General features: G+C 36.0%; 1 protein-coding gene across 9 annotated transcripts in view; it reads left to right on the top strand.

Moving 5' to 3' along the window:
- Nucleotides 1-24,798, top strand: part of LOC148839504 (syntaxin-binding protein 5) — a 203,080-nt gene that overhangs the window by 157,923 nt on the left and 20,359 nt on the right. For 2 of the 9 annotated variants that reach the window (XM_088927847.1, XM_088927829.1), the window contains exons 14-21: nucleotides 3,376-3,416; nucleotides 6,042-6,262; nucleotides 11,796-11,974; nucleotides 12,695-12,820; nucleotides 13,209-13,360; nucleotides 18,234-18,296; nucleotides 20,315-20,374; nucleotides 20,502-20,549. In XM_088927847.1, coding sequence (XP_088783973.1) covers nucleotides 3,376-3,416; nucleotides 6,042-6,262; nucleotides 11,796-11,974; nucleotides 12,695-12,820; nucleotides 13,209-13,360; nucleotides 18,234-18,296; nucleotides 20,315-20,374; nucleotides 20,502-20,549 — 890 coding nt within the window. Of the gene's footprint in view, nucleotides 1-3,375; nucleotides 3,417-6,041; nucleotides 6,263-11,795; nucleotides 11,975-12,694; nucleotides 12,821-13,208; nucleotides 13,361-18,230; nucleotides 18,297-20,314; nucleotides 20,375-20,501; nucleotides 20,550-24,798 lie in introns of all 9 variants that reach the window. The other 7 variants (XM_088927838.1, XM_088927822.1, XM_088927892.1 and 4 more) reach the window with 4 other exon arrangements.

The raw sequence follows: 24,798 nt of genomic DNA, 5'->3' as shown, positions 1-24,798 counted from the left end.
TAAATCTGTCCCCATCTTAAATATGTTTCTGTAACCAGTCCCAAATACTTGTGATCAATGACATTCTCTACAATACTTTTACAATATCACCATTGATTACAGTGAGTTGGAGGCAGACTACATTTTTTCCTAATATGACTAGACACACCCTGTGGTGATTCAGTAGAAGTGCAACATAAGTCATAATATTGCTGGAAATGTATTTGCCAATCAATGGATAAAGAATGGACATATTGTGAGTTATAGTTGTACAATTCATCGTAGCTATTTTTGTATGAACAATAGCTACTCTATTATTAGTGGAGGTAGAAGCCTTCTTTTGTGATACACTACATTTGACTTGAAGGAGTCCTTTCTCTCCCAGAGTTATTGATTTTTGGATTGCACCTCCGTTGGGATACGTCCTAGCTAGATAAGTTGTCCCTGCAGCATTGTTACATCCACGTGTACCAGCTCAGTGTGCTCAGCATGCAGAACACCTTGAGGCCTTTAGCTAGGAGTTTTGAGGAGATACTAGCCTCTCTTTATATCTCAACAGCCCTATGACACTCAAACTGTGCCTCTCAGAGTATCAGTGTCAGAGATAGTATTAACTTAGATACCATCCTTGAAGTTGACTCTGCTTTCTGCACATCTTTAATGTTTAACAATTAAGCCTTTTTAAGGTATTTTATTTTATATGTTTTAATTAAAAAACAACAAAAAAGTCTAAATTACTTACTAGCATGTTTCCGTTTCTTCTAGAGGAGAAAGCAGTCTTAATTCCATTTGCTGCCTCTTAGTTTTTTTCTGCCTTTTGTATGTAGTATTCCCAGCAGTATGAACCTTTTTCAAAATTTTTATCAAATTATTCAACCTTTCTTATTGCTGCATTGCTGCTTTCTGCAATGTTGTACTGTATATTAGCTGAAGAAAACACAAATGTTTCTTTTTACACTGCAAACTCCGACAATAAACAGCAGGTTTACAGCAGTGAGAGGATTGGCAGAACTCGTGCCTGATAATGCTCATATCTGCAGAGGTCACTAGTATGCAGTAGCTGAGTACCACTCATGCTGTATTTGGTTTGTCCCATGTCAATGATGCATGAAAGCCACAATTCTCAGTTCTCAGCTGGGAGTGAGTTCTCATAGCTTAGATTCCAATCTGCATCATGCAGAAGACAGGAGCTGTCTAACATTGTGGGAAAAGACTTTTACCAAAAGATCCACTTAAGTTTTTTTTAATACAATAAATGGTGCAATGTGGAGTTTGTATTTTCTCCCTGTTTTCACATGGGTTTCCTCCGTGTGCTCCTATATCGTCCCACAATCCAGAGACATAGTGGTAGGTAAATTGGCATGTGGGAACATACAGGGGAGCGTGTGCACGTCGGTGTCTGTGTGTGCCCTGCAGTGGACTGCCATCCCCTCCAGGCTTTACACCACCTTTCACCTGTTGCTTGCCGGGATAGGCTCTGGGTTCCCCATGACCCTGAATTGAAGCGTTTAGAAAATGGATGGATGGGTAACTATATAAAACTTAAAGTCAGCAGCCATATCACCCTGCAACTCATAACTGGCAACCCACTGAAGCTAAGCCTGGTCAGTACCTGGATGAAAGACCTCCTGGGAAAAACTAAGGTTGCTGCTGGAAGAGGTGTTAGTGGGGCCAGCAGGGGGCACTCACCCTGCTGTACATGTGGGTCCTAATGCCCCAAAATAGTGACGGGGACACTATACTGTAAAACAAGCGCCATCCTTTGGATGAGACGTAAAACCGAGGTCCTGACTCTCTGTGGTCATTAAAAATCCCAGGGCGTTTCTCGAAAAGAGTAGGGGTGTAACCCCGGCATCCTGGCCAAGTTTCCCATTGGCCCTTACCAATCATGGCCTCCTAATAATCCCCCTCTATAAATTGGCTACATTACTCTGCTCTCCTCGCCACTGATAGCTGATGTGTGGTGAGCGTTCTGGCGCACTATGGCTGCCGTCACATCATCCAGGTGGATGCTGCACATTGGTGGTGGTGGAGGGGAGTCCCCATTACCTGTAAAGCGCTTTGAGTGGAGTGTCCAGAAAAGCGTTATATAAGTGTAAGCAATTATTATTATTATTATTATTATTATTATTATTATTATTATTAAATTAGCGTGATGAGAACAATTGTAATTTTTGGTAAAAGGTCAAAGTAAAAATATTAATACAGTCTCTGGTCCGTGTCTTTAACATATAAAGGCTTCAGGTACCACAGGTTTGAGCTTCAGTCATGTCGCTATCTGACTGTGACCAGGATTCCCCAAGTAGTTGACAATTTTGAGCACCGCTAAAAGGTATAGTGGAATTAGTCAGCCAGGGCTGTCTTGGCTCACAGCAACATGCCCTGGACAGCACCATATACTGTACCTGTAGCCTCCTGGGCACTTGCAGGTATATGGTGCTGTCATTGTGGGATGCAGCCATTTTCCAGTCCCCTGAAGCAAAGAAATATAAATAGGACAGTTTCCCACATTCTCTTCATTTGGATTTGGACAGAAGAAAGCTTGTCCACCCCATCCTTTCAGAACTTACCTCTGTAAAAAAGGTTTAAATAATACAAACTATAAGTGAAGAGTATAAATGGTGAGAGCCATAGCATATTGCTTCATACTTTTACAGATATTGTTTTTCATCTCTGAAGGGTGTGCAAGGTAAATGCATAGTTGATACCTCATCAGGTTTTTGAAAAGCTAGAGGAAAATGCAAAGCCCACTCCTTCTCCACAGTCTTATGTAGTCAGACTTGTGGAATTGCATTTTCACAATTCAAATCCTTGCTTCATAGTGAGATCATAAAAACAGGACTCCAGTGATGCAAATATTTCATTCCAAGGTTACAAACAGCCAAATACTTTCAAGTCTACATTTGTTTGTTCTGTACTGCTAATTCTATACCATAAATAACTGCTTCTGGGAAGGCCTTGTAGTTGTTAAGTCTTAACAAGACTGGGTAAGGGTTATAGTTTTCTTCAGGGTGGAAAATAAGAGTGATATACTTTACATTTTCATTGCACTCCTGTAAGTATGTTAACTTGCATCTCATTTACTGTGTATTAGCATTATTGAGGTGTGTTTGTTTTGTATTTTCTTGTATGAATCAACAGACAACATAAAGCTCATTGCTTTTTTGCTCCTTTTTAAAAATAATGTTTTTTTAAAGATGTATGACTGTCAAGAAATCAGCTAGGCCATTCATAACATGAAAACAGTTATTTTAGGTAGTAGCTTAAATTGTGTATTTTATTGTGTGAACAGTGTGTGATTTGTAATAGATAACTTGGGATATTATAATGGGATACCATTGATTATTTACAAATCTTTACCCAGTTTAATTTGTTTTTTCTTTTTATTTAAATTAGGCATGCAGATGGATCAATAAAATTTTGGGATGCTTCTGCAAGTAAGTTGCCATGTTTTCTTGAATATCACAATACAAACCCATATTTTGGCTCTTAAAATTTAAGTTTCAAATTAAACTCTTAAAATGATCAAAACTCAAGACTAAAACATTCAGATCACTTGTCAAAAATCAGCCATTCATAAGCTTTATGGGATTCCATTTGTCCAATTCAATTGAATTACTAGGCCAGTTGATGATGATAAGAAATAAAGCAAGGCCAGGAAAACTCCTTAATCCTCTATATCTTTGCTGAGCTGCTTGATTCAGACATCTTGTGTTCAGTTCAGTTATTTGTCATATGCACAAGTGCAATGAAATGCTTATATGTGATGAGTTACTTACAAAACCAAAATTCAGAGATCTCATTGAGTTCTGTTTGTGTTTTTATGGCGCTATCTGTGTTTAGCTGGGATTGTTTAGGGTCATATGGCCTACATCTATTAAGGTTACTGATTTGGCCCTGTGCGCAAAGAAGCTTTTTCACAAGAACCCAAGATAAATCTCTTTCAGTGTGCATTTCATAGAGACAGTCCTAAGTGCCTGACTTATTTTCTAGTGCTTGTGTACTTAGTGCCTAAATTATGTTACTGGAAAAAAAATGTGATTAGTTCCCTGCCTTCAAAGCAAACAGGTGGGGCAGGGCCCTGTTTACTGTTTACCACTGCAGCTCACTTTCATTACGGAGACTAAGTGCATTTATTTCTGGACCATGTCGAGGAAATGGAAACATTTCATCTCCAGGTCTTTCTCTGGACTTGAATGGCTTATCTTGCCAAAATCTATTTTCTTTCTAACAGGGATCCATCTGTCATTTTTGTTTTTTTTATTTTACTGAGATATACAGTAAATTGTTGAAAACCGGCCTATCTGTTATATATACAGGTTGCCATCTTATGGTGCTTACTTTCTACCTTAATGTTGCCACAGGGTTAGAAATAGAAGGATATTAACTTGATGTTAACAAGAATAGCAACGTAGATCATTCACAAAGTGTGCTGGACAGCCTGAAGGAGTTGAATTTTTTTTATATTTCACCGATCCACATCATTCATCCTCTCTGGTCCTCAGAGAAGGGAAATGTGAAATTTAAATAAGAAAGACAGAGTGACTGCACACACTGAATAAACATTAGATTCTAGTGTGGACTGATGTCCATTTGTGTGTGGACTTTTTCAGGCATGCTATTAGTACAGTACAATACATTTTATTTCTATTTAAATAGAATATTAAAAAAATCAGCATTCATTCTCTGTATTCAGTTTCATATTGCACGTAATGCAGTGTGCCATAAACACTTATTACATCTGTTATAAGGTACAGTATAAGCTTAAAACTAATTGTGTGTTGGAATTCCATCTTCTCTTACCCTATAATGAGGGAATGCACCACTTTCAAAGTACCTGACACGGCACTTTACTGTTGGTGATTCTCATCTTTCATAATAGGCTGTCACACACTGTCATATACAGTCATTGAGTTAAATGGAGATCTTGGTTAAAAGAGCAGAGTCACTTGTCAAAGGCATACTGTAGTTTCATTTGCAAGAAGCTGCACAAATGAGCGATGAAAGACACTGAGTATCTATGGATGCTGCATTTTTTATGTTATTGAGAACAAGCCATTGGTGATGACTGCTGTTCTGTGGTATTTTATTAGTGTAAATAAGTGTAGCTTGTTGCAGCTCTTCATAGTTTGTTGCACTGCAAAATAAGACTCACGGGCTCTTTTATATTTAATTAATTGTAATTTTAATTTCCAAAATATTTAGTTACTTCTAAAAACTATAGAAGCTTGTTAAAGAAGAGTTAGTTTACATGCCCATGTTTTTCTCAAGACTTTTTGTTTGCAATTGTAACCACCAAGAAACCTGTGACTTTGACCTTTTGTTGGTTTGTACTTAAAATTAAATTTCAATTTCAAAAACAAATTGTGTTGTAATGCTTCAGCAAACTTTATTTTGCATCTGTAACTGAATTCTCTGAAATAAAAACTGTTTTACTTAAAGAGCATATATAAAATACAGGAACAAGTATTTCACACTGAAATATAATGAGAGAAAAGAAGAATAAAAGGCTCCACAGCTCAAACTTTTTTGCTGTTTTTTCTTCTTTCTACTTTTTCAGCTTGGAATTAACCTCTACTTGTTTCTTTGCAGCTTACTGACATACGGTAGTTCCTCATTCTAACCTCTTGTAAAACATCTGGTTACCTACTGTACTGATTACGATGCCTGATAGTTGTTACAGTATATTCACAATTTTCCTTACAAAAGTCAGTAGCTCATTTTTTAATAACAAAGAACTCATAAAAAGTTCTCACAAAATGTCCTCTGCCCAGTTGTCTAAACTGAAATACTCCTTATGGCATTTATACTGTATGTCACTCCCAATGTAAAATCACATTTAAAATGCCACCTGGGAAACAATTAACAATATAGATTGTGCAATTTATTCGAGCCCTTACAATTTCTGATTTAGAAAAGTTTTCAAGATATTGAAAACATGAGTATATATTTTAGCCATTGTGCCATTCATTAAAAGCTGAAATGTAGAGTATGTTTAAGAAACTTAAGAAATTGTTTGATTTTGTCTGTTTTTGTTTGTTTGTTTTTTCGCCTGTTTCCAGTAATGCTCCAAGTACTGTACAAGCTAAAGACAGCCAAGGCATTTGAAAAGTCTCGGAACAAAGATGACAAGCCCAACACGGACATTGTAGATGAAGATCCCTTTGCCATTCAGATCCTTTCCTGGTGTCCAGAAAGCAGGATATTGTGTGTGGCCGGAGTCTCTGCCCATGTTATTATCTATAGGTTCAGCAAACAGGAAGTTACTACGGAGGTGGTGCAGGTAATGCCCAGACAAGTTCCAGAATTTACAGTGATTGGTCAGTATGTTGTGCCTTCTCTTGTACCTTGTATTGCCATGTACCCAATGCAGGCATTGTGGGTTTGCAATTCAGAACAAATGTCCCAGTGATAAATGCTACCAGTTGAGCTTAGATTGAAAGTGACTCTTTGTTAAAGTACATTTAAAAGACTTTCTTACAGTACCTAGTTAATTTGGATTGGCTAATTAATATTTGAATTTGATTGACAATTGGTTGTTCAGTTCATTTTTGTTGATGTGAAATATTGAAAATATTTGTTTGGAATTGCAGTGTTCGCATAAATAAATTAAAATTTACTTAAGAGAGGTTTAAGGTGAAACTCTTGCTCACCCTGGGAGCCAGGCAGATTGAAAGCAATCACATCAGGGTTCACGAGCAACAAAAACTGACTGTCTGATCTCCAGTCCTACTCTTTATTCCTAGTTCATTCTTTTCAACATGAAATAATGTGTACTCATAGCATACTCATTATTTAAGTCTTTTATTGGTTGCCAAAAGGTATCTAGAATGGCCCATCCAATTTACTCATTTGCTATGTTTAACAGCTTTCTGGATTTAAACGGGTATGTCCGCATTACGCTTTTTTGTGCAAATAATATTTTAGTTGCTTAGATTAGGATTCAGATAATTCATATTAATACAATCATTTAGACAATCAGGTTCACTTGAAATGTTGCAATGTGAAAACCAGATACTTTCTGGTGCCAGTACAGCTACAAAGCATTCACCAGAGCAAGTATGAATGCACTGGGAGGCGAGTTTGTTTAGAACCCTACAGATAACAGTTGTCAGCATTTGAGCATGCTTTCAGTTGAAGTGTGAATCAGGCCTTCATAAATTAACCTGGTATAAAAGTCCTCTTATTCATTTCTTTTTTAATGCGATTTAATAATCATTAAATTTAATAAGAAAACATGCTTAGTCTTCCCTTGGTTTTAGTTTTTTCATTATTCTAAGGTAGGATAAAAGTCAGGAGTCATTTAGTCCTATTTAGCCTATGTACTGTCCTCTAGATTAGCAAACAGTATTTCTTCTACCTGTTAAATACTGTGTGAGACAATCCATGTTTCTTCAGACTGTGTTGTACTTCATTAACATTTAAGTTAATTCTATATTTAAGCATTCAAGAAGGATGGTTCAGTTAGCTCAAGGAACACAGCTTTATGGTGACATTTCTCTCTGTTCTTTGCATGCTTGCATTTGGTAATAAATATATAAAAGTAGCCTAGAGCACTTTGACCTCCTTCACTCCCTTGCTGGCAGGAAATGTTCTCTTCCTCTGCCTGATCTGTAGGGTCATCTACTTTTGATTTAATATTTTTTGCAATGCAATAATATTGTTATTTGTTTGATTTCTCCAGGTAAACAATTCAAAGTTCAACTTATGGAGTCTATGCAGATTTTACATTCAGAAATGGTTCTATTAGCATTTGATTTTCAAACTATGAGGAGGCATATCTTTCATAAACTTACTTTTTATAAGCCCCACTAGAGCTCAGCCATTTCAGTCTGTAAAATAAGCAAAGTGGAGGTATTCAGGCATTGCAGCAGCAGGTACTGCCAAGAACCTAACTGCTGTTCTCAGGTTGATAGTGCTCTTGTGCCTATGAGGGGATTGAAGAGAATTACAAGGGATAGAAAGAGAAGAAAATTAATCACTGTCACATGAATGTAAATACTGCTGATAACACTCCCAGAATTCACAGCGTAGGTCCCAAGATCACTGCAAACTGCAGTCAGCTCCAAAAAGCTGTCAGCATGGTGATTTGCTCTGTGCTGTGAGAACCCAGAGCTGTGTGATGTTTTATACAGTGTTTAATTGGAGCAAATTGAAGCGATTAGCACAGGGTATCCCTTTACCATGACTGACACTGACAGTGAGGCTGATAGAGAAATCACTTGTAGGAAGTGCAGTGTTTGCAATGTGAAGTCAAAACCTTGGTGTTTGTTTTACACCATTAAGATGTATGAGATTAAATACAGAATCATGTTACAACTATGTAGTGGTTTACTTTTCTGTCATGCTTTTTACAAGGGCTCAATGTACATCTACAGTATACATGTCTGCAATCAGTTCAGAGCTAAGTGTTAAAATATAAATTCTCTTGTAATATCTGGAATAGAATCATCAGGGATTGAAGACTGGCAATTCCTGACAATAACACATTGCCCTTGTGCTTCTTTAGAGGAGTGCTTGTGCAGTGACAGCTGAAACATCCTCTGCAGCAGGCAGATCCCTTTGCCATTCAGATCAAATGGTGTAGCTTGAGTAGACAGGGAGTGTTAACAGAATGACAACTAGGTTGATGTTGTAAAGCAAATGCTTTACTTCTACTAATTATTGCCTATTCTTGAGTTATCAGTCTACTTATTTTGATGCAAATTCATTAATGAATAGTTCCATTGGATTTAATTAGGAATGTTCACCATATTGTAAAGGGGAACTGCAGTCCCAATTTCTCACGCCAGTTATTAAATCTTGTTATCAAAATAAATTAATTGACGGAATCACAAATTTTAAATTGAGCACAAAATTGTGTACTTTGTAAAAGTACTGTATGATCGCCATTGTTGTAGCAAACCACTGCTCTTGACACAGGCAAGAGCAAGAGTTCATGAGAATTGTGACGTGAAGCCATTCCTTCTCACTCTACGCTGTAATGACTAATGTAATATGATGTGCAAACCAATATGTACAGGTTGAGCAGCAAACACTTCACTGTGGAAACGTTCCAGCATGATCTGCATGCAGAGTTAACAAGAAAGTTATATTTGTCGGCAAAACCATTTCAAAGTCAAGAGCAATATTTCTATTGGATTAAAAGAGATGTATTCACAATCCTGCTTGTTTACAATGGAAAAGGGCTTCATCTCACCAGACATTTTGTTGCCTCTGTCTGAATTGCGCTATGCATACCTGGAAATTTTGTGATGTAAATTGGAGGTTTTACAGGTTACTGTGTACATTTTACTTTACTTGTTGTTTGAAATGGTCTGATCAATTCTGATTCTTTTTAACCCTGAAATATAAAAATACTGTTGCAGTTCTGCTTTAAGCATTTTGGATTCATATCTATGTATTGAACAGAGTTACTTTAAAATGAGGTACAGTAGTTGCCTGTTCAGGTTTTAAAAGAGCTTTAAAAAAATATTTTTGCTGAGATATTTAGAGTTGTTAGTTTTTTAACTCTTTGGTGGTAAAATTCCAATTTGTTTAAAATGAGAATTATTTATTTATTTTTGTGGAATGCTGTTATACTGAGTTCTAATATTCTATGTATTTTGAACATTAAGGTTTTGAAAGAACTGAGGTGATTTGTGGTATGCATTTTGTTTTTAACAAATTCTTGTTAAAGAAAGTTATAGGTGCAGGCATGATCTGTGGTGCTGCATCGTTTTTACAATCCCAGGGATAAGCATATTGAAATAATAATAATTCCTTTTTGGACACTTCACTCAAAGCACTTTACAGGTAATGGGGACTCCCCTCCACTACCACCAATGTGCAGCATCCACCTGGATGATGTGACGACAGCCATAGGGTGCCAGAATGCTTACCACACAAATGCCCTGGAATTTTAATGACCACAGAGAGTCAGGACCTTGGTTTAATGTCTTATCCGAAGTACAGGGCCTTTATACAGTATAGTGTCCCCGTTGCTATGCATTATGACTCACATAGATCACAGGGTGAGCGCCCCCTGCTGGCCCCATTGACACCTCTTCCAGCAGCAACCTTAGTTTTTCCCAGTAGGTCTCCCACTCAGGTACACAGGCTCACACCTGCTTAGCTTCAGTGGGCTTCTAGTTGTGAGTTGCAGGGTGATATGGCTATATTTGTACCCTAAGCCGGAGTCGAACCCAGACCTCTGCAGTCCCAGAGTCATGCACCAAACCCACTGCACCAACGCAATGGTCTTTCTAAATAAAAATTTAGCAATCTTATCTTTTTTGCCTAGGGGGTTTTATGACTCTTAAAAGAATATTAAAGAATTCTAGATATATTTGATTCCTATATTTAATATAATATATTCCTATATTCTTATATTTGAATATAGGAATTTTTATTTTCTCAACCTTGAAGATTGCTATTGACCTTGCCTTAAAGAGGCTCTGATCAGAATGCAGCATGTGTTTTGTTGCTTGAGCAAATGTGTATCATGTTTCAAACGTCTAACTTTTGATTTGCCCACAGCAGCTACAGGGCAGCACATACTGGCTAGGACTCAGTTATTTGGAATTACTTTAAGCTCTGATGCTAGATGGATATTTTGACTGGGACGTTATAAGTGTTGCTGAGATTGCCCTTTGGTTAATGCTAAGGTCATGGTAGTTACGTACTGTGTGTTCTTTGTGCACAGTTCCAAAATAAACATAAAATGCCGAGAATTGGATGGTGACTGGTCCCTAGCTGTTCCAGAATATATAGGGAAAGAGACAATCCTGAATTTAAAAAAAATGCTATAAATAAGCTGAAGCATTTGGATATTGCTTAAATTTCGGGGGTTTCAAATGGTTTTGTTGCATAAGTCTTTAATCTCCTTATTTAGTAAGAGTTGACTGGGCAGAGACAATGAAGTGACTTTGACTTATGAATGCCAAACATTGTGAAAATCATTAAAGAAAAACACTGCAAAACGATCAATGTGCATGTCTTACCAAGCAAGTGATGCCTTCATGCCATTAGCATGCTGGAGGCCAGACTGTTGCTCGCTGTGTGGGACATTCACAGAGAGAGATGTTTAACCTGATAATGATAGGCCATAATCTGGGAGACTACAAGTCATGACACCTCACCAAGATCAATAGAGCAGCCCAAGTATAATGGTCTGACCATAAGAGTACTGTAGCTACAGTACACAACTCCATTTATAGTGATGGATGGCATCCTGACTGCACAGCACTACACTGAGTCCTGTCTTGGGTCCTCACTTCATGCACTTCCTCCTAGCTCATTCTGATATGCCAACATTCCAAAAGGCAATGCATATTCTTATTTTGATTGTGGGACAGTGGATTTCTTGAGAGATGACAATGTATTATTCAGTACAATTAATTTATATTTATAATGAGATTATACGGGATATATGTGTATATATAATACAATGCCAGTGCACTTGCAACAATATTTTCCTGATAACTTCCTGAATTTGTTAGCTATAAGGGATATGTTTCTTTTGATGCTCAGTATGTTTAACACTAGTGAATCAAATGCCAAGAGCCAGATGTTCTCCAGGTCATGTTTGACATTTCTCTTTTAAGACTTTCTTTGTATGACACAGAACTAGGCCAAACAGTATTTGTTCAAATTGTGTTTAAAATTACATCCTTACTGAATATTGGGATTTGCCTTTATTTTGTATTTAATATATGTATAGTTATAAATATATATCATTTTCTATACTTTAAATTTAATGTTTATGTAATGTGGAAGTGTTCGTGTGATCTTTGCTTCGTAATCAGGTGTTACAAAGATTTTTCTTTTCTGACCAGCTACTTGAAGTCCGGCTGCAGTACGAACTCAATGACATTGAGTCCCCAGAGGGTGAACAGGTCCCTGCATTGCCAACCCCAGGGGCATCCTCCAACTCCCAGTCCAGCGCCCCCCATTCCCACCCATCCACCAGCAGCAGCTCTTCCGATGGTATCCGGGACAATGTGCCCTGCCTCAAGTACGCAGTTCCCTTAACAGCTCCTCACTTCACTCTTCCACCTGCTTTTCTCACACTCTCCTGCTGCTTTCAGGCTACAGCCTGTTGCTCTGCCTTATCTTCAGTGAAATGCACACTGCAGATATTCTTTATTCTCCAGCATCTGAGCTCCGAACCCATACCGGCAAGTAGCTCTTACTGTCTTAGGCTACAAAGTAAAATGCTTTTAATGTTCCCTGAGGTTTATCCATTTTTTTTACTGGATCAAGCCAGAGAATCAAGGCAAAGATTTTGCGTAGTTTGCTGAAGCTGAAAGACAGTAAGAACTTGTCTACATTATCAGTTACATTTATTTCTTATGTAATGTTTGTTAGTTTTATTTTTCAGCCTTTATTATTGAATGTGTTGTGAGCTTCTTATCATTAAGCTTTTAATATCAGAAATGAAACAGATTGTTGAACTGTATCTCTTTGCAATTATTATTTCTCCAGTTTTCCCAGAATTAAATTGTTTTAAACACTCTGACGGCACTGTTGGGCCTCACTTGTTTTAATTGTCGTAGTCTTTCTTGTTTACCTTTCCCTCATCTGAGAAACTAATTATTAAGTAAATAGGAAATAATCAAAACACAGGAGAGGGAAATACGAACATTATAGCATGTCAGTAGGTGCTGTGCATTCTATTTCAGAATTAAACCTTTATTCTCCAGTGCAGACATGTTTGCGTTTCCCTTTTGTACAGAGTGAGAAGCACTCCGCTCAAGCAGTCTGCCGGTTACCAGGTGGAACTTGTTATTCAGCTGGTCTGGGTCAGTGGAGAACCTCCACAGCAGATAACCAGCCTTGGGGTTAATTCATCATATGGACTGTAAGTACAGGAAATACCAAGCATTCAAGCAGTATGTAAATTACTAATATTTAATTTACAGTACCGTAAATTCAAGAGAAATATCTCCACAGCACATGTTCCTCACTTGCTCTTTTGTACTATATTGCAGAATATAATGCATCGTAAAACTCAAATCTATCCCTACAACTATATTTGACATACAACTATATTTATATTTCTCCCCTGAGAATTATTTATACAAAGATTTTTTTTCTTTTTGTTGTGTGTACAAAAAAGTAGTAACACCACTGATGTTTGTGAATGATTGAAACTTGGCAGAAAGCTTAGAAGATGCTCTGTGATGCATATTGAATAGAATATTGTCTAAAGGACATGGAAAACCTTGTCAAATTATGTCTTTTTGTAGTGTGGTTTTTGGCAATAGCAACGGCCTTGCAATTGTTGACTACCTTCAGAAGACTATACTGCTAAACCTGGGGACAGTCGAGTTATACGGATCCAACGATCCTTATCAAAGACAACCAAGGTCTCCTCGCAAAACTAGACAGCCTTCTGGAGGTAAGGTAGAAAAAACTATGTCATAAAGTAAAATATTTAGCTTTCTCTTACATCTGTGATATGTTGGTGCAGATATAAACACATGAACTCGGGACACTGTTCTGCAAGAATGTTGTTAAAAGTCACTGTTTAAATTTAAAACCCCAAAAGATATGATCTCTTTCTCCACTGGAGCACCTTTCAGAGTTTAGATGACAGCAGTGTTTGCCATTTACAGTTAGTATTTCTCTCCCTTTATTACAGTTATTTTTAGGCCATAAAGGAAAGTTATTTTTCTTTTTTCCCACACAGGCTCCACGGGCAGATTATCCATTTTTCAAAACAATAAGTAAAGCATGAGTAAAATGTAAAAAAATGAGGAAAAAAAAGCTGTATGAATTTTGTATTTTGGTGTAAAAGTAGGACTAATGATTTTTAGCACAAACATGTTTGACATTTAATGTTTTTACTGATGGAGTTAATTAACAAAAGTTTAACAAGATATAACAACTCCAAAAAGAATAAGAGAAGATCACTTTATTGGCCATATACAATTTCTTGTATTAAGAATTTTGTCTTTTCACAAACTCCAACTTGCTCTCCATGAGACACACAGACAGGGAGAGAAGCTTGGGGTGCTTCAGAGCGCAGAGTCAGACATTTATACAGTGCCCCTGGAGCAGCTGGGGTTGAGGTCTTTGCTCAGGGGCCCAACAGAGTAGGATTCCTCTGCCAGCCGTGGGATACGAACCGACAACCTTCCAGCCACAGGCGCAGATCCATAGCCACGGAGTTTTTTGCCAAATTTACTACAGCACTTTGCACTCTGATAGCATTCCATTGTGATTTATGCACTTTATTTAGAGTTATGACTGTATATTGGTGTTGATTTAAGGAAGTTTACAGGACTTTTGAAAAACTTTTCATAACATCTATACATTTTATGTACAGTCTATAGTTGTCATGCCTGACATCAGATCTGCAGTCTATTGAAGTTTAAAAAATAGGAAAAAAACTATTGAACAAATATTGATTTAAGCAGTAACAGAACACGTTTTTCCTCCAGGCTTATTAAAATATAATATTTGTAGACAGGCTTAGAGAAATGGTTTGTGTATCTGTCATGTGACCACACTCTCCAGTTGCCTTTGTAAACACTTAACACAATTCTGATAATTTTAAGTTCTAAATGCAAAATTAAAGCATAACTACAAACAAGCACTTTTGTACAATTATTTTTTCTCACACAGACCTTTTCGTAGATTCCAAGTTTTTAAGTACTCTATTCTGAAAGTTAATTTCAACAGAAAAGTAATAAGATAGGTTATAGTCCCTACACCATCTTGTTTGTTCTAGTCACAGTTGTGTTACACAGCTAGGAACAGCTCTTGTCAGTGTTTTGTTTTTCAGTAATTTAAGTTCTTTGTGCATCTTGTCTGCATCGTCTACCTAAAGCTTTCTTTCAATGTATTTTTTCTCTTCCTAGAAGCATGTGCTTGTTTGTATTGCCTCATCCATGCAGCGGGATGAAGGGAAGCCTGTGGCCGCTTCTCACTGGAAATGTTTTCACATACAGCAGATTGTGTTTTCAGTTTGAAGGCCCCAGAAAGCTGGAGGCCTGAAAGTGCTTCTTGATTTTAAGTTTTAAGTTTTTTTTTTCATTTTACTGTCTCTCATGTTGTTGTGTTGTCCTCATCTTCTTCTATGGCAACATAAAGGTATGCTGGCAGTGGCATCTTGCATGTGTGGCCTTTCTAACCTATATTCTGAATCTGTGAAAAAACTGCGCTCCTCTTATCTCAGTAAGTCACCTGATATTAGTAGTTCTTTCTTGTCTGACTTTGATCTTTGGCTGCTGCTGTTTTAGCCATTCATACAGTATTTGTGCTCATAATAAGAAAGCTTATTTGTTTGGAATGTTTTTTTCTTATTTATTGCCACCTACATACATTTTCCAAGCACTTCCCCCAGTTGACTAAAGGCTAAACTATTGTTTTGCAGTTTTTAAAAGTATACATAAATTAGTTACCTGTAGACAAATGAATAATTTTGTTTACATTTTCCTAAGACACTGAAAGGAAGATGAGGCTCATCTCTCATTGTTTATCCAGTTGTAGAGAAGAGTCAGATGACTCTCACAGTTAACCTGTGATTAAGCATGTGCGTTGCACCGTAATGCACAGCCAATAGTAGAGAAATACTATTTGTGTTCTCAGCCCTTGGTTAAAAGATGCCTGTCCTCCAGCCATACCTGGGCAAGATTGTGGATGTGTTTTTCTGTTCCTGAGCAATAATAGGTTATTAAAGTATTACAGTAGTTTGAATAAATAATCCTTAGATGTGTCTGCCCTGGGGCTTAGCTTGGATGTATCTTTCAGGAGCATTTATTAAAAAAGAAAAGTCCCTTTTGACTGCAGTTTCTTTACCTCATTAATACAGTAGGAAGCTTGATTCTAAATCCTGCATAATTATTGAGCCACATGACAGCCCTTGTTTTATGTTTTTCTGACATCTCGGTCAAAGTACTGGTGTTTTCTTATCCTGTCCAAAATTCAGTTAAAACAGTTTAGAATTGATCTGTTTTATAACAAAGAGTGTTTGCTATCGATCTTCAGAATAATAAGCATTGGTTTTCATATGTAAAATCTGAATCACAAGGAAAATTTAGTGTAGATCATAAATTGAAAAAAGCTGATTTGCTCCATTAGTTGCTTTCACTGTGTACACTTTTAATGTCATATTGCCACCTACAGAATTAGAACCAAATTGCATTTCTGATTTTATGAAACAATAGAAACTGTATTATGTAATAGGATACAGTGGCCTAGCAACCGCGTACTGCATAAATTAAAATACCATTTTGACAAGCTAATTTAATTCAGATCAGTATTCAAAAGTAGCTTTGTGCTGCCAATGTAAGCTCAGTCAGGAGGATACTGTAGGTTTTATATTTTTATGCAAGGATTTGTTGAAGTTTGTAAGCAAATAATCAATTGCTTAGAATGTCAGGATTGACATTAAGTATATCAGTACGGCTCACAAAATACCTTTGAGCTTCTTTTTCCAGGCAAGCTTCATGGTAAATAAGTGATTAGTCATAAGTAATTTCATAAAAAAATAAGGGAACTTACACAACAATTAAAACTACGTATATGTGTATAAAACACTATTCATAATATTATCTATATAATATTGATGTGTATAGAAACTTGAGTATCTGTATTTACAGTAGATTGCTAGCACAGTATATCTGCATACAGTATATATATCTGTGCATGACAAATTTGGTAAAGTTAGAAATCATCCATTTAAATCTTTGTGATATATTAGTTTTATTTACTGCAACAAAAATTCACATAAAAGGTAATGATGAAAGGTTTCAGGCGTCCATACACGATACATATTATTTGAAACACACACATGGAAAATAGTAGGCTCATTTTATTCATTGGAACATACAGTATGTTAGCTCTCGAGTATTTTATTCGACACATTGAGCAGTTCTAAACTTGTAAAAAGAAAGTCCCTGTCTTGGACCCAGCCATGGCATGGTTGTACAGTGATCAGTAAAATAAAGCATTGGCTTTGCTGGAATGTCCCCCAGTCACATGATGTCTCACTGAAACACCACTTGTACGTTTCTGAAATATTCCAGTGCCAGTCATGCTTCGGTGAAAGGTGTCATGTAGATGTTCACTTATAGCGATGCTGCTAATAGACAGATGCACCAGGGTTGTTTAATATAAATGCAGATATAAGGTGGAAATTGTAGACCGCGAATAACAGGAAATGTAGTCCTAAAGTTTTCCAGCATAGAAGAAAATGGCATGACCACAGAATACAACATGCAGTAGTCCTGTCAGTATATTGTTCTCCTATTGGTTTTAAAATGTGCATTCAAAATTGCTTCTGAAGTGTTCAAAACACACATTGCTCAGAACTAACTGTATTCATATGTACAGTAGTTGGCATTTCATCCTAGCTTCCTTAAATTGTATTTGATGTATTGTTATAGGAGTATCAGTGTTCTTCCACACGAGTGTATGCCTTACTGCGCTTGCCTCACATTCTTAATTGTTTGACAAAAATGGCATATAAACTGTTTAAAACTTTTTGTCCATTTTTCTTAAACACCTCTTTTTAATTCTTGGAGAATAGCAGAAAGCTCTCGATCATGTGATAAGAAATTCTGGACAAAACATGAACCAGTAGCAGACATTAATCTGTATAAACACATTCATATTTGCATCCCACTATAGTATCACTTTGCAAAGATACAATGGTTTTGCCTTATTGAGGTACCAAATATCAATTCCAATGCTTTATAAGTTACCTTCAGAGTTAGATTTTCTTTCTTAAGCAGGCAGAGGAACTGTGGGAGTTTTACACTAGTTGGCCATTTCTGTGTAATACCATTGTTAAACTTTCACTTATTTCTAAGAGCCTTTTCACAGACACAGTGAACAGATAATTAAAGTTATTGCTTGAGTATCATCCAGGCTAAAGGCTAAATGTCAGATACAGAGCAATCCTCCATAGCTTATGTTGAAACAAAGCCTTAGATAAGATCCCCCATCTCCCTGCATGAGAATGTATGGACTGTCCCTTAGAGGTTCGGGCAGGGATAAAGTGTGTTTAGAATTGCGCCTCAACCCTTCTGTACTGCTTTAGGGATCTGGGGAGTAAGTATTTTCTCTGAATAGAAATTTATATTCTTCAGTATTGCCTGCATCTTTGAATATTGTTCCACAATTAGTATGACATCATCATAAAACTGGTTGTTGTCATGTAGTAGTTCTGTTTTAAAGACTGGTTACTGGGGTAATATAGGCTTTTCATCGTTCAAGACATGATGCATACTGGTTTCTGCTAATTAACGTGTGTGCTTTAGCAGGTCTGTGTGATATCAATGAAGGATCCACAACTTCAGAAGATCGGTGCAAATCACCAACTTCAGGTAAAATGTCTCTGCTTTTAATGTCTAATTGTTACAGGCCGATTGTTTTTAAAGTGTCCAGTTAGTTTAAACCATTTATTCTGCCTTTTAATGGAGAATGTACCTAGTACATGTGAAATTATAGTCTTAGTGAATTTAGCCTAGCAGAGATGACATTCAAGGGGACCTAAAACAAATGTGATGGTCTCCTGGAGCAAAAATATCAAAGCACATGAACTCTGTCAGCATTTTTCTTCTTTGCAAAAATCACATTTAATTGGAAAAATAACTTGTTTTTAAGAGTAGGTCTTTGTTTTGTAGAAACCTATCTATATATGCCTGACCTTTATTTTATTACTGATTAGAAAGCTGTACAAAATGAATAGTTGCAGTGCCATCAATCTGGAGATGAGAACTTAATGCCTATTGTTCTCTGTATACATAAATGGATTTGTGAAGGAACAAAAGCCCACAGAATCAGAAAATGGATCATGGCAAGAAACACAACGCACAAAGAGATTGTTAAAACAATTGGCTTACTTATGCAAAAATCCATAGATGTCTGGCAAAGTGCATCTTACATCCAGTAAAGAGTTCAGTTTTGTGCAAAATCTTTATAAGTGGAAGAGAAGGTGCTTTTAAAGGCTTTTGGCCTTATAACTCGGCACAAGACATTTGTTAAATATCATTATGGAGCAAGAGTGAGATGTTCTAATTGGAACGTATAGTCTTAGGGTGCCTGGAAATATAGATACTCCAAAATTATTTTTTAAATGGATCCTGTAATAAAATATTTCACACAGTATGATACTGTTTAAACTATTTAAACAGTATAGTAGAATAATCAGTTTTTAAACATCAGATATTATGTAAGTAGAGTACAGTTGTTTAAAATCTGTTAACATAATTTTAAAAGTATCTAAAGTTTAAATAATACTTACATTTTAATACTGTTATTCTTAAATATGTTTAATAAAACTTTAGACATGGTAAATAGCATTCAGTTTGATTGTTTATTAGTTGCAATGACTTTATTATTATGAAGAAAGTTTAAAAGATGTTGGGTGATATTTCACAGTTAGAAAAGGTCTAAACTAAGGATGGCAGAGAAAGAAATGCAAGCTAAAATTATTTAAATCCTTAATTGTAAAACTGAGGTAAAAGTTTTCCCTTCATCAGATCTGGACAGCTCTGTATTCACACATTACCATATGTTTAGTTATTATAGAAAGATGTCCTTAAGTACTGTAATTGTAGTGGACAATTGATGTTTTAGTCCAACTTGTTACATTTTTGGACATTTTTTATATCATGTTTTTTCTTCAGATGAATGTAATTTAATATCAGACTGATTTAATACAATTTTAAATTTGCGTACTTTTCTTCAAGTGTATTATTGTATATGAAATCATCAGCAATAAGTGAGTTTTCTATTAAAGCTGAACAGGATTTACCCAGTACAGACTTTTCTTTGTTATGAGTTCTACAATATAAAAGGGCAGTTTTCTACATTTTGTTTCTAGATAATTCATATTTATTGCATTAAAGAATTTTAGCATTAATTTTTATTACTGTCATACTATTGTCTTATGTACAGCGGAACTTATATTATATCTTTGCTGATAGAAAAAAATACTATTATATTATTTCACTTTCTGAAAAAAATGCATGGCTCCAGTTTGCCTATTTAAATTTGAGATATTTTCCTTAGATCGCTTACGTTTTAGGTTAAAATACGTAATAGACATAATAGTGGTATTAACAAATTTCTCTATAAAAATATTAATGCATAAATTAAAGAAAAATACAAATTTTGACTGTGAAACCATTATTTTGTTTTGTTTTTGATCAAAGATATTTATGGTGTTAAACTGTTACAATTATTTTTTATATATTCTTACCAACGAATAATAAGTAAAATATTTCTCTGCCTAATATGATAAATTCAGCATGCATTCATAAGAAAAAAACATTGTTCTGAAATCTAAATCTTAGTGAAATCATATGTATTCTATCTAATATTTGTCATTACTCTGTAGGCTCTGCCTCACCTTACAATTCAGATGAAGACCATAAACTGCCTAATATTATAAAAAGGGGTAAATTATTGTATTTTATTCAAATAATTTACTTCTATATATTTTTTTCTTGATTTATTCATTCAATTTGTTTTACACAGCTGTTCATGCTTTGTTTTGTTGTGTTTTATTAAAAATGTAATTGCAGTGAAGACCAAAAGCAGAATGTTTTCCAAGATGGTAGTGAGTGATCTAGGTATGACAAACACAAAATAAAAAAATATGTTCTGACTTGCCACTAATTCACTAGCTTCTTTTTTCCACCACTAACATAAATGCAGTAATTAAAGGATGATCTAAACACGCTGCTTTATTCCTTTCAAATCTTACTTTAATGCTTAATGGGGAAAATGCACAGCCCTTCAGTTCTTCCTAATCTGAGGTGTCGGGTACACACTATTTTCTATTATGAGTGGCAATAATCAGGGAAGGAGTGGAGTTAATCCTTAGTAAAAATGATTTAATGCCTATAACCTAAAGTAAAATACATAACAGTAAAACTCCTTAGTACAAAGAAGTGTGTGTAGCCCTGTGCTACCAATTTCTGGGATGTTTCAGGGAATGTATCTTTCACCAGCATTTTATTCACCAGATATTTGAGGTCTTGCTAATGTCTTTTACTGTTTAAAGAAGGTTCAATCTGCCAGTGTTTTTTAGATATGATCTTTTTTTATTATATGCTTTGTTATAGTTTGAAACAGTATCACCGTCTGATATATTATTAAAAGGAGAACAATTTGAACTCACAAATCTACATTGCTAATTTGATTAGTTTGCCTAATTTTAAAGGTTATGAAACTTCAGATTGAATCTTGAGAGGCTGTAAGTTTTGATTCTATTAGTTAAAATGTATTGATGCTGACACTACAGGCACTGTGATATTTAGATGTTTAAACTGCAAAAGGCACCTGTGTTGAACTGATCAAATTAAGTGTCTATACTGCTTTTAGGAAAATGTGCTAAATATTTTTGTAAAAATAATTTTCCCCCACAGCAGAAATTAACTTTGTAGACATGAAAAATTGAAAAACTAATTAGTGAACATGTTTAATATTTTTAAATATTATCTCCTCATCATCTTCCTCTAAATATAAAAATGTGTAATTATCTGTGTCATTGAGTTAATGGAGTAAGTTTACTACAGCAATTGTGGTCATGCTTGTTTGAACAGCTTATTGTTTCACAGTGTTATAATGAAAAAAAAAGATTTCCTGTTTCTCTCCTTGGCTGGAGAACAACAATTGACAGCATTGGTCTCACAACTTTTGAGCTTGGGTATCCAGTTTCTGGTCAATTTTACTGTACTGTAGGTGGAAACCCTGAAATCCATCAACAAATGGTTGATGAGTTTAATGACAAATAGCCAATAGCAGCAAAGCAGTCAGCTAAATTCCAGAATGGGTATGAATCCCTGAGGATTAAGTCTAGAAGCCTTGCTGATGTGATCACAGATGACAATTGCCATGGATAAGAATTTAGTGCAATCAGATCTTCACATCAAAGCACATGAAACAGCACCTTGGAAGTTTTCATCAGTGGTTCACAAATATTTGGTTAAGGCCAAAGACCAGTATCAGCAGAAGTAATCAAGTCAACAATTCATGATGAAACATGGACTCACCAATAGGATGCTAATACAAAACAAATATCCATGCAACGGAAGCATGGGGAATCTGTACCATCCATGATGTCTCTAGGAGGCTTTCTTAATAGATCTATGACTGAATATATGCCACAGATAAAAACAGAGCACAGGAGTGTATTACAGTCATTTGTTGAATATTTTTAGTAAACCGTTAGGCAGCAGAGGAGGAGGATGTTAGGAAGAAATCTGCTTATATTTCATGATAATGCACCTGTGCCCTGTTCTTGGGTTGCTCAAGCTGTCATTCAGGAATATGGCTTTCACCAGCTGAATTACCTACCATACTGTACAGACTTGGCCCCAAGTCATCACCATCTGTTCTGAAATCAGAAGACTCATTTGGTGGTGTGAGGTTTGCTGATCAGTTAGTTAAATGCTGAATGTTACATATGACTAGAGGGACACCTTGAAAAATCCAATTTTGCTGGCTAGACAGTTCAAAGGTAAAGTGGGCAAAAAAATTAAGGATATATTATATATATTACAATTTGCTTGGGAGTAGAACCATTTTAAAGACTTTGGTCTGTGCACTTACTGACCCAGGTCTGTATCGATGTATGAAATTATATTTTCTTAGAAATATATTGCATAATTCTGTTGTTTAAAATAGATTACTTTAAATTATGTACAGTACTGAAGCACTTTGGACAAACCTTTATTTCATTATTCCATTAATTCAGGTCACATGCAGCAGAAAGTTTATGATTTTAACATTCCACAACATATTTTACAGTATTGCTTTAGAAAATTTCCTGAACATAAATGTTGTGAAAAATGGAACGTACCACCTTGTGCTAGAAGGAATGGGTCATTGAAATGTAAATGCAAAGCCCAGAATAAGTAAATTTAGAGATGCCAACAAATATGAAAGATGTATTATTACCGTATTGCCCTGCAATAGTGTTACTCCTAATTTGGTTAATCAGAAATTCAAAAACTCCTTGTGTTTGAATGTGCCCTGCTAAACCATTAACCACACAACTGACTGCTGTCATTTTTGGAGTGGAGCAAGGTGAGAACTAATCAGCTAGCAACCCTGCAAAGCTCCTTCATGAAGGGATCACTAGGAAGGGGGAGGGCAGAATGGTATGCTCTTTCTATAAGAGAATTAATTTGTGGAGGGCAGAGCTGAGGCTGGACTGGCTTTAAGAGCACCCAAAGAATTTCAAAACTAGACCTTTAGACTCCTCAGGTTTAATTATGTCTTGTGCAGTGTCAATTGGCATGCTTGAATTTAGTAAAATGTTATATATGTATATATGTAATCAAATAGCTTTTAATTTAGTAGGTTCACTAATAATTTTTCTTTAATTCAATGATATCTGAAATAAATGTCTATTACATTTAATATATTACATTTGTTTTTCATTTAACTGTTAATGTTTAAGTACTGTACAGTACTGTATGTCTTATGATTACTGCTTAATTGTAGACAGATGCGCAAAGTTTGTTATTGCATTTTAAAGCTATTTGAAGGCACATTTGATTACATTTTTTACAGAAATACTGTATAAATGTAGTTAGGGAAAGTTAGATTTGTAAAATGTTCCATTACAGTTACAAGTTAATAATAATAATAACAAACTTTATTTTATATAGCACCTTTAAAGGTAGCTTCTCAGTGGGCTTTACAGATAACAACAAAAAATGCACAAATATACGGTACACAATTAAAAAACACAATGAGAGGAGACAGAACAGAACCAGTTAAGTAAAGACCCTTCTTAAGAAGAAGGTTTTGAATCTACTGTAGATTTCAAGGAGTTAAGGAAGGTGACTCTCTGAAATCCTTAGAAATAGAGTTCAGGAGACAGGAGAAGGCCATGTCACCCCTAGAGTGTAGACGGGCTTGGGGGACAGATAGGAGACCAGAATTAGAAGAGCGAAGCTTACGAGGTAGTGAGTAGGACAATAGTAGCTAGGACAGGTACTGAGGTGGTAAGCCATGTAGGCGAGCGTGAGGATTTTGAAGTCGACACAAAACTTGGCAGGAGGCCAAACAAGGACTCCAGGATAGGAGTAATGTGATCACTTGCACTAGACCTAGTCAGGATTCTGGCTGCCGAATTTTGGACATACTGGAGTTTGTTCAGTGTGGATTTAGACACCCCAAAGAGTACAGCGTTACAGTAGTCAATTCGAGAGAAGACAAATGGGTTGATCAGCTATTCAGCAACAGTTAGCAATAACATAGAACGTAGTCTGGTGATATTTCTGAGGTGAAAGAATTATGTTTTTACAAAATGTTGTACATGTGGATTGAATGTCGAACCTGAATGACATATCACCCCCAAATTTTTCAGTTTTGACTGAAGCTCAAGTACAGTACCATCCACAGATAGGGTTACAGCATTGGCTTTAAAAAGTTGAAGGGGGTGCCGATAAGCATGACTTCAGTCTTGTCACAGTTACGATTAAGGAAATTTTGAGTCATCCACGTTTTTATGTCAGAGATGCAATTAGAGAGAATAGAGACAGCTACAGCAGTGATAGGTTTGGTATGGGTGTATTGTCAGTGTAGACATGATTGTTGAGGCCATGCAATCTTAAAAGCTGGCCAAGTGTAAACATGTACAATACAGTAAATGCTGAAAAGTAGGGGGCCCAGTATTGAGCCCTGAGGAACACCATTTAACTAGTTCAATTTCAGACTTAAATCTGTCAAGAGAGACAGCAGTGACAGCGATCAGTGAAGTAAGGCTTGAACAATTTAAGAGCAGTGTCAGAAACTCCAAACAGTCATCTCAAGATGAGAAACTAAGATCATTAAGTTACTTGTACAAGGAATTGTTTTTTAAAT

Source organism: Atractosteus spatula, chromosome 2, assembly GCF_055471065.1.
Source record: "Atractosteus spatula isolate fAtrSpa1 chromosome 2, fAtrSpa1.hap1, whole genome shotgun sequence".
Classification (NCBI taxonomy): Eukaryota; Metazoa; Chordata; class Actinopteri; order Semionotiformes; family Lepisosteidae; genus Atractosteus; species Atractosteus spatula.
Note: the sequence above shows the minus strand (reverse complement) of the source record. Positions and strands in the feature narration are given on the sequence as shown.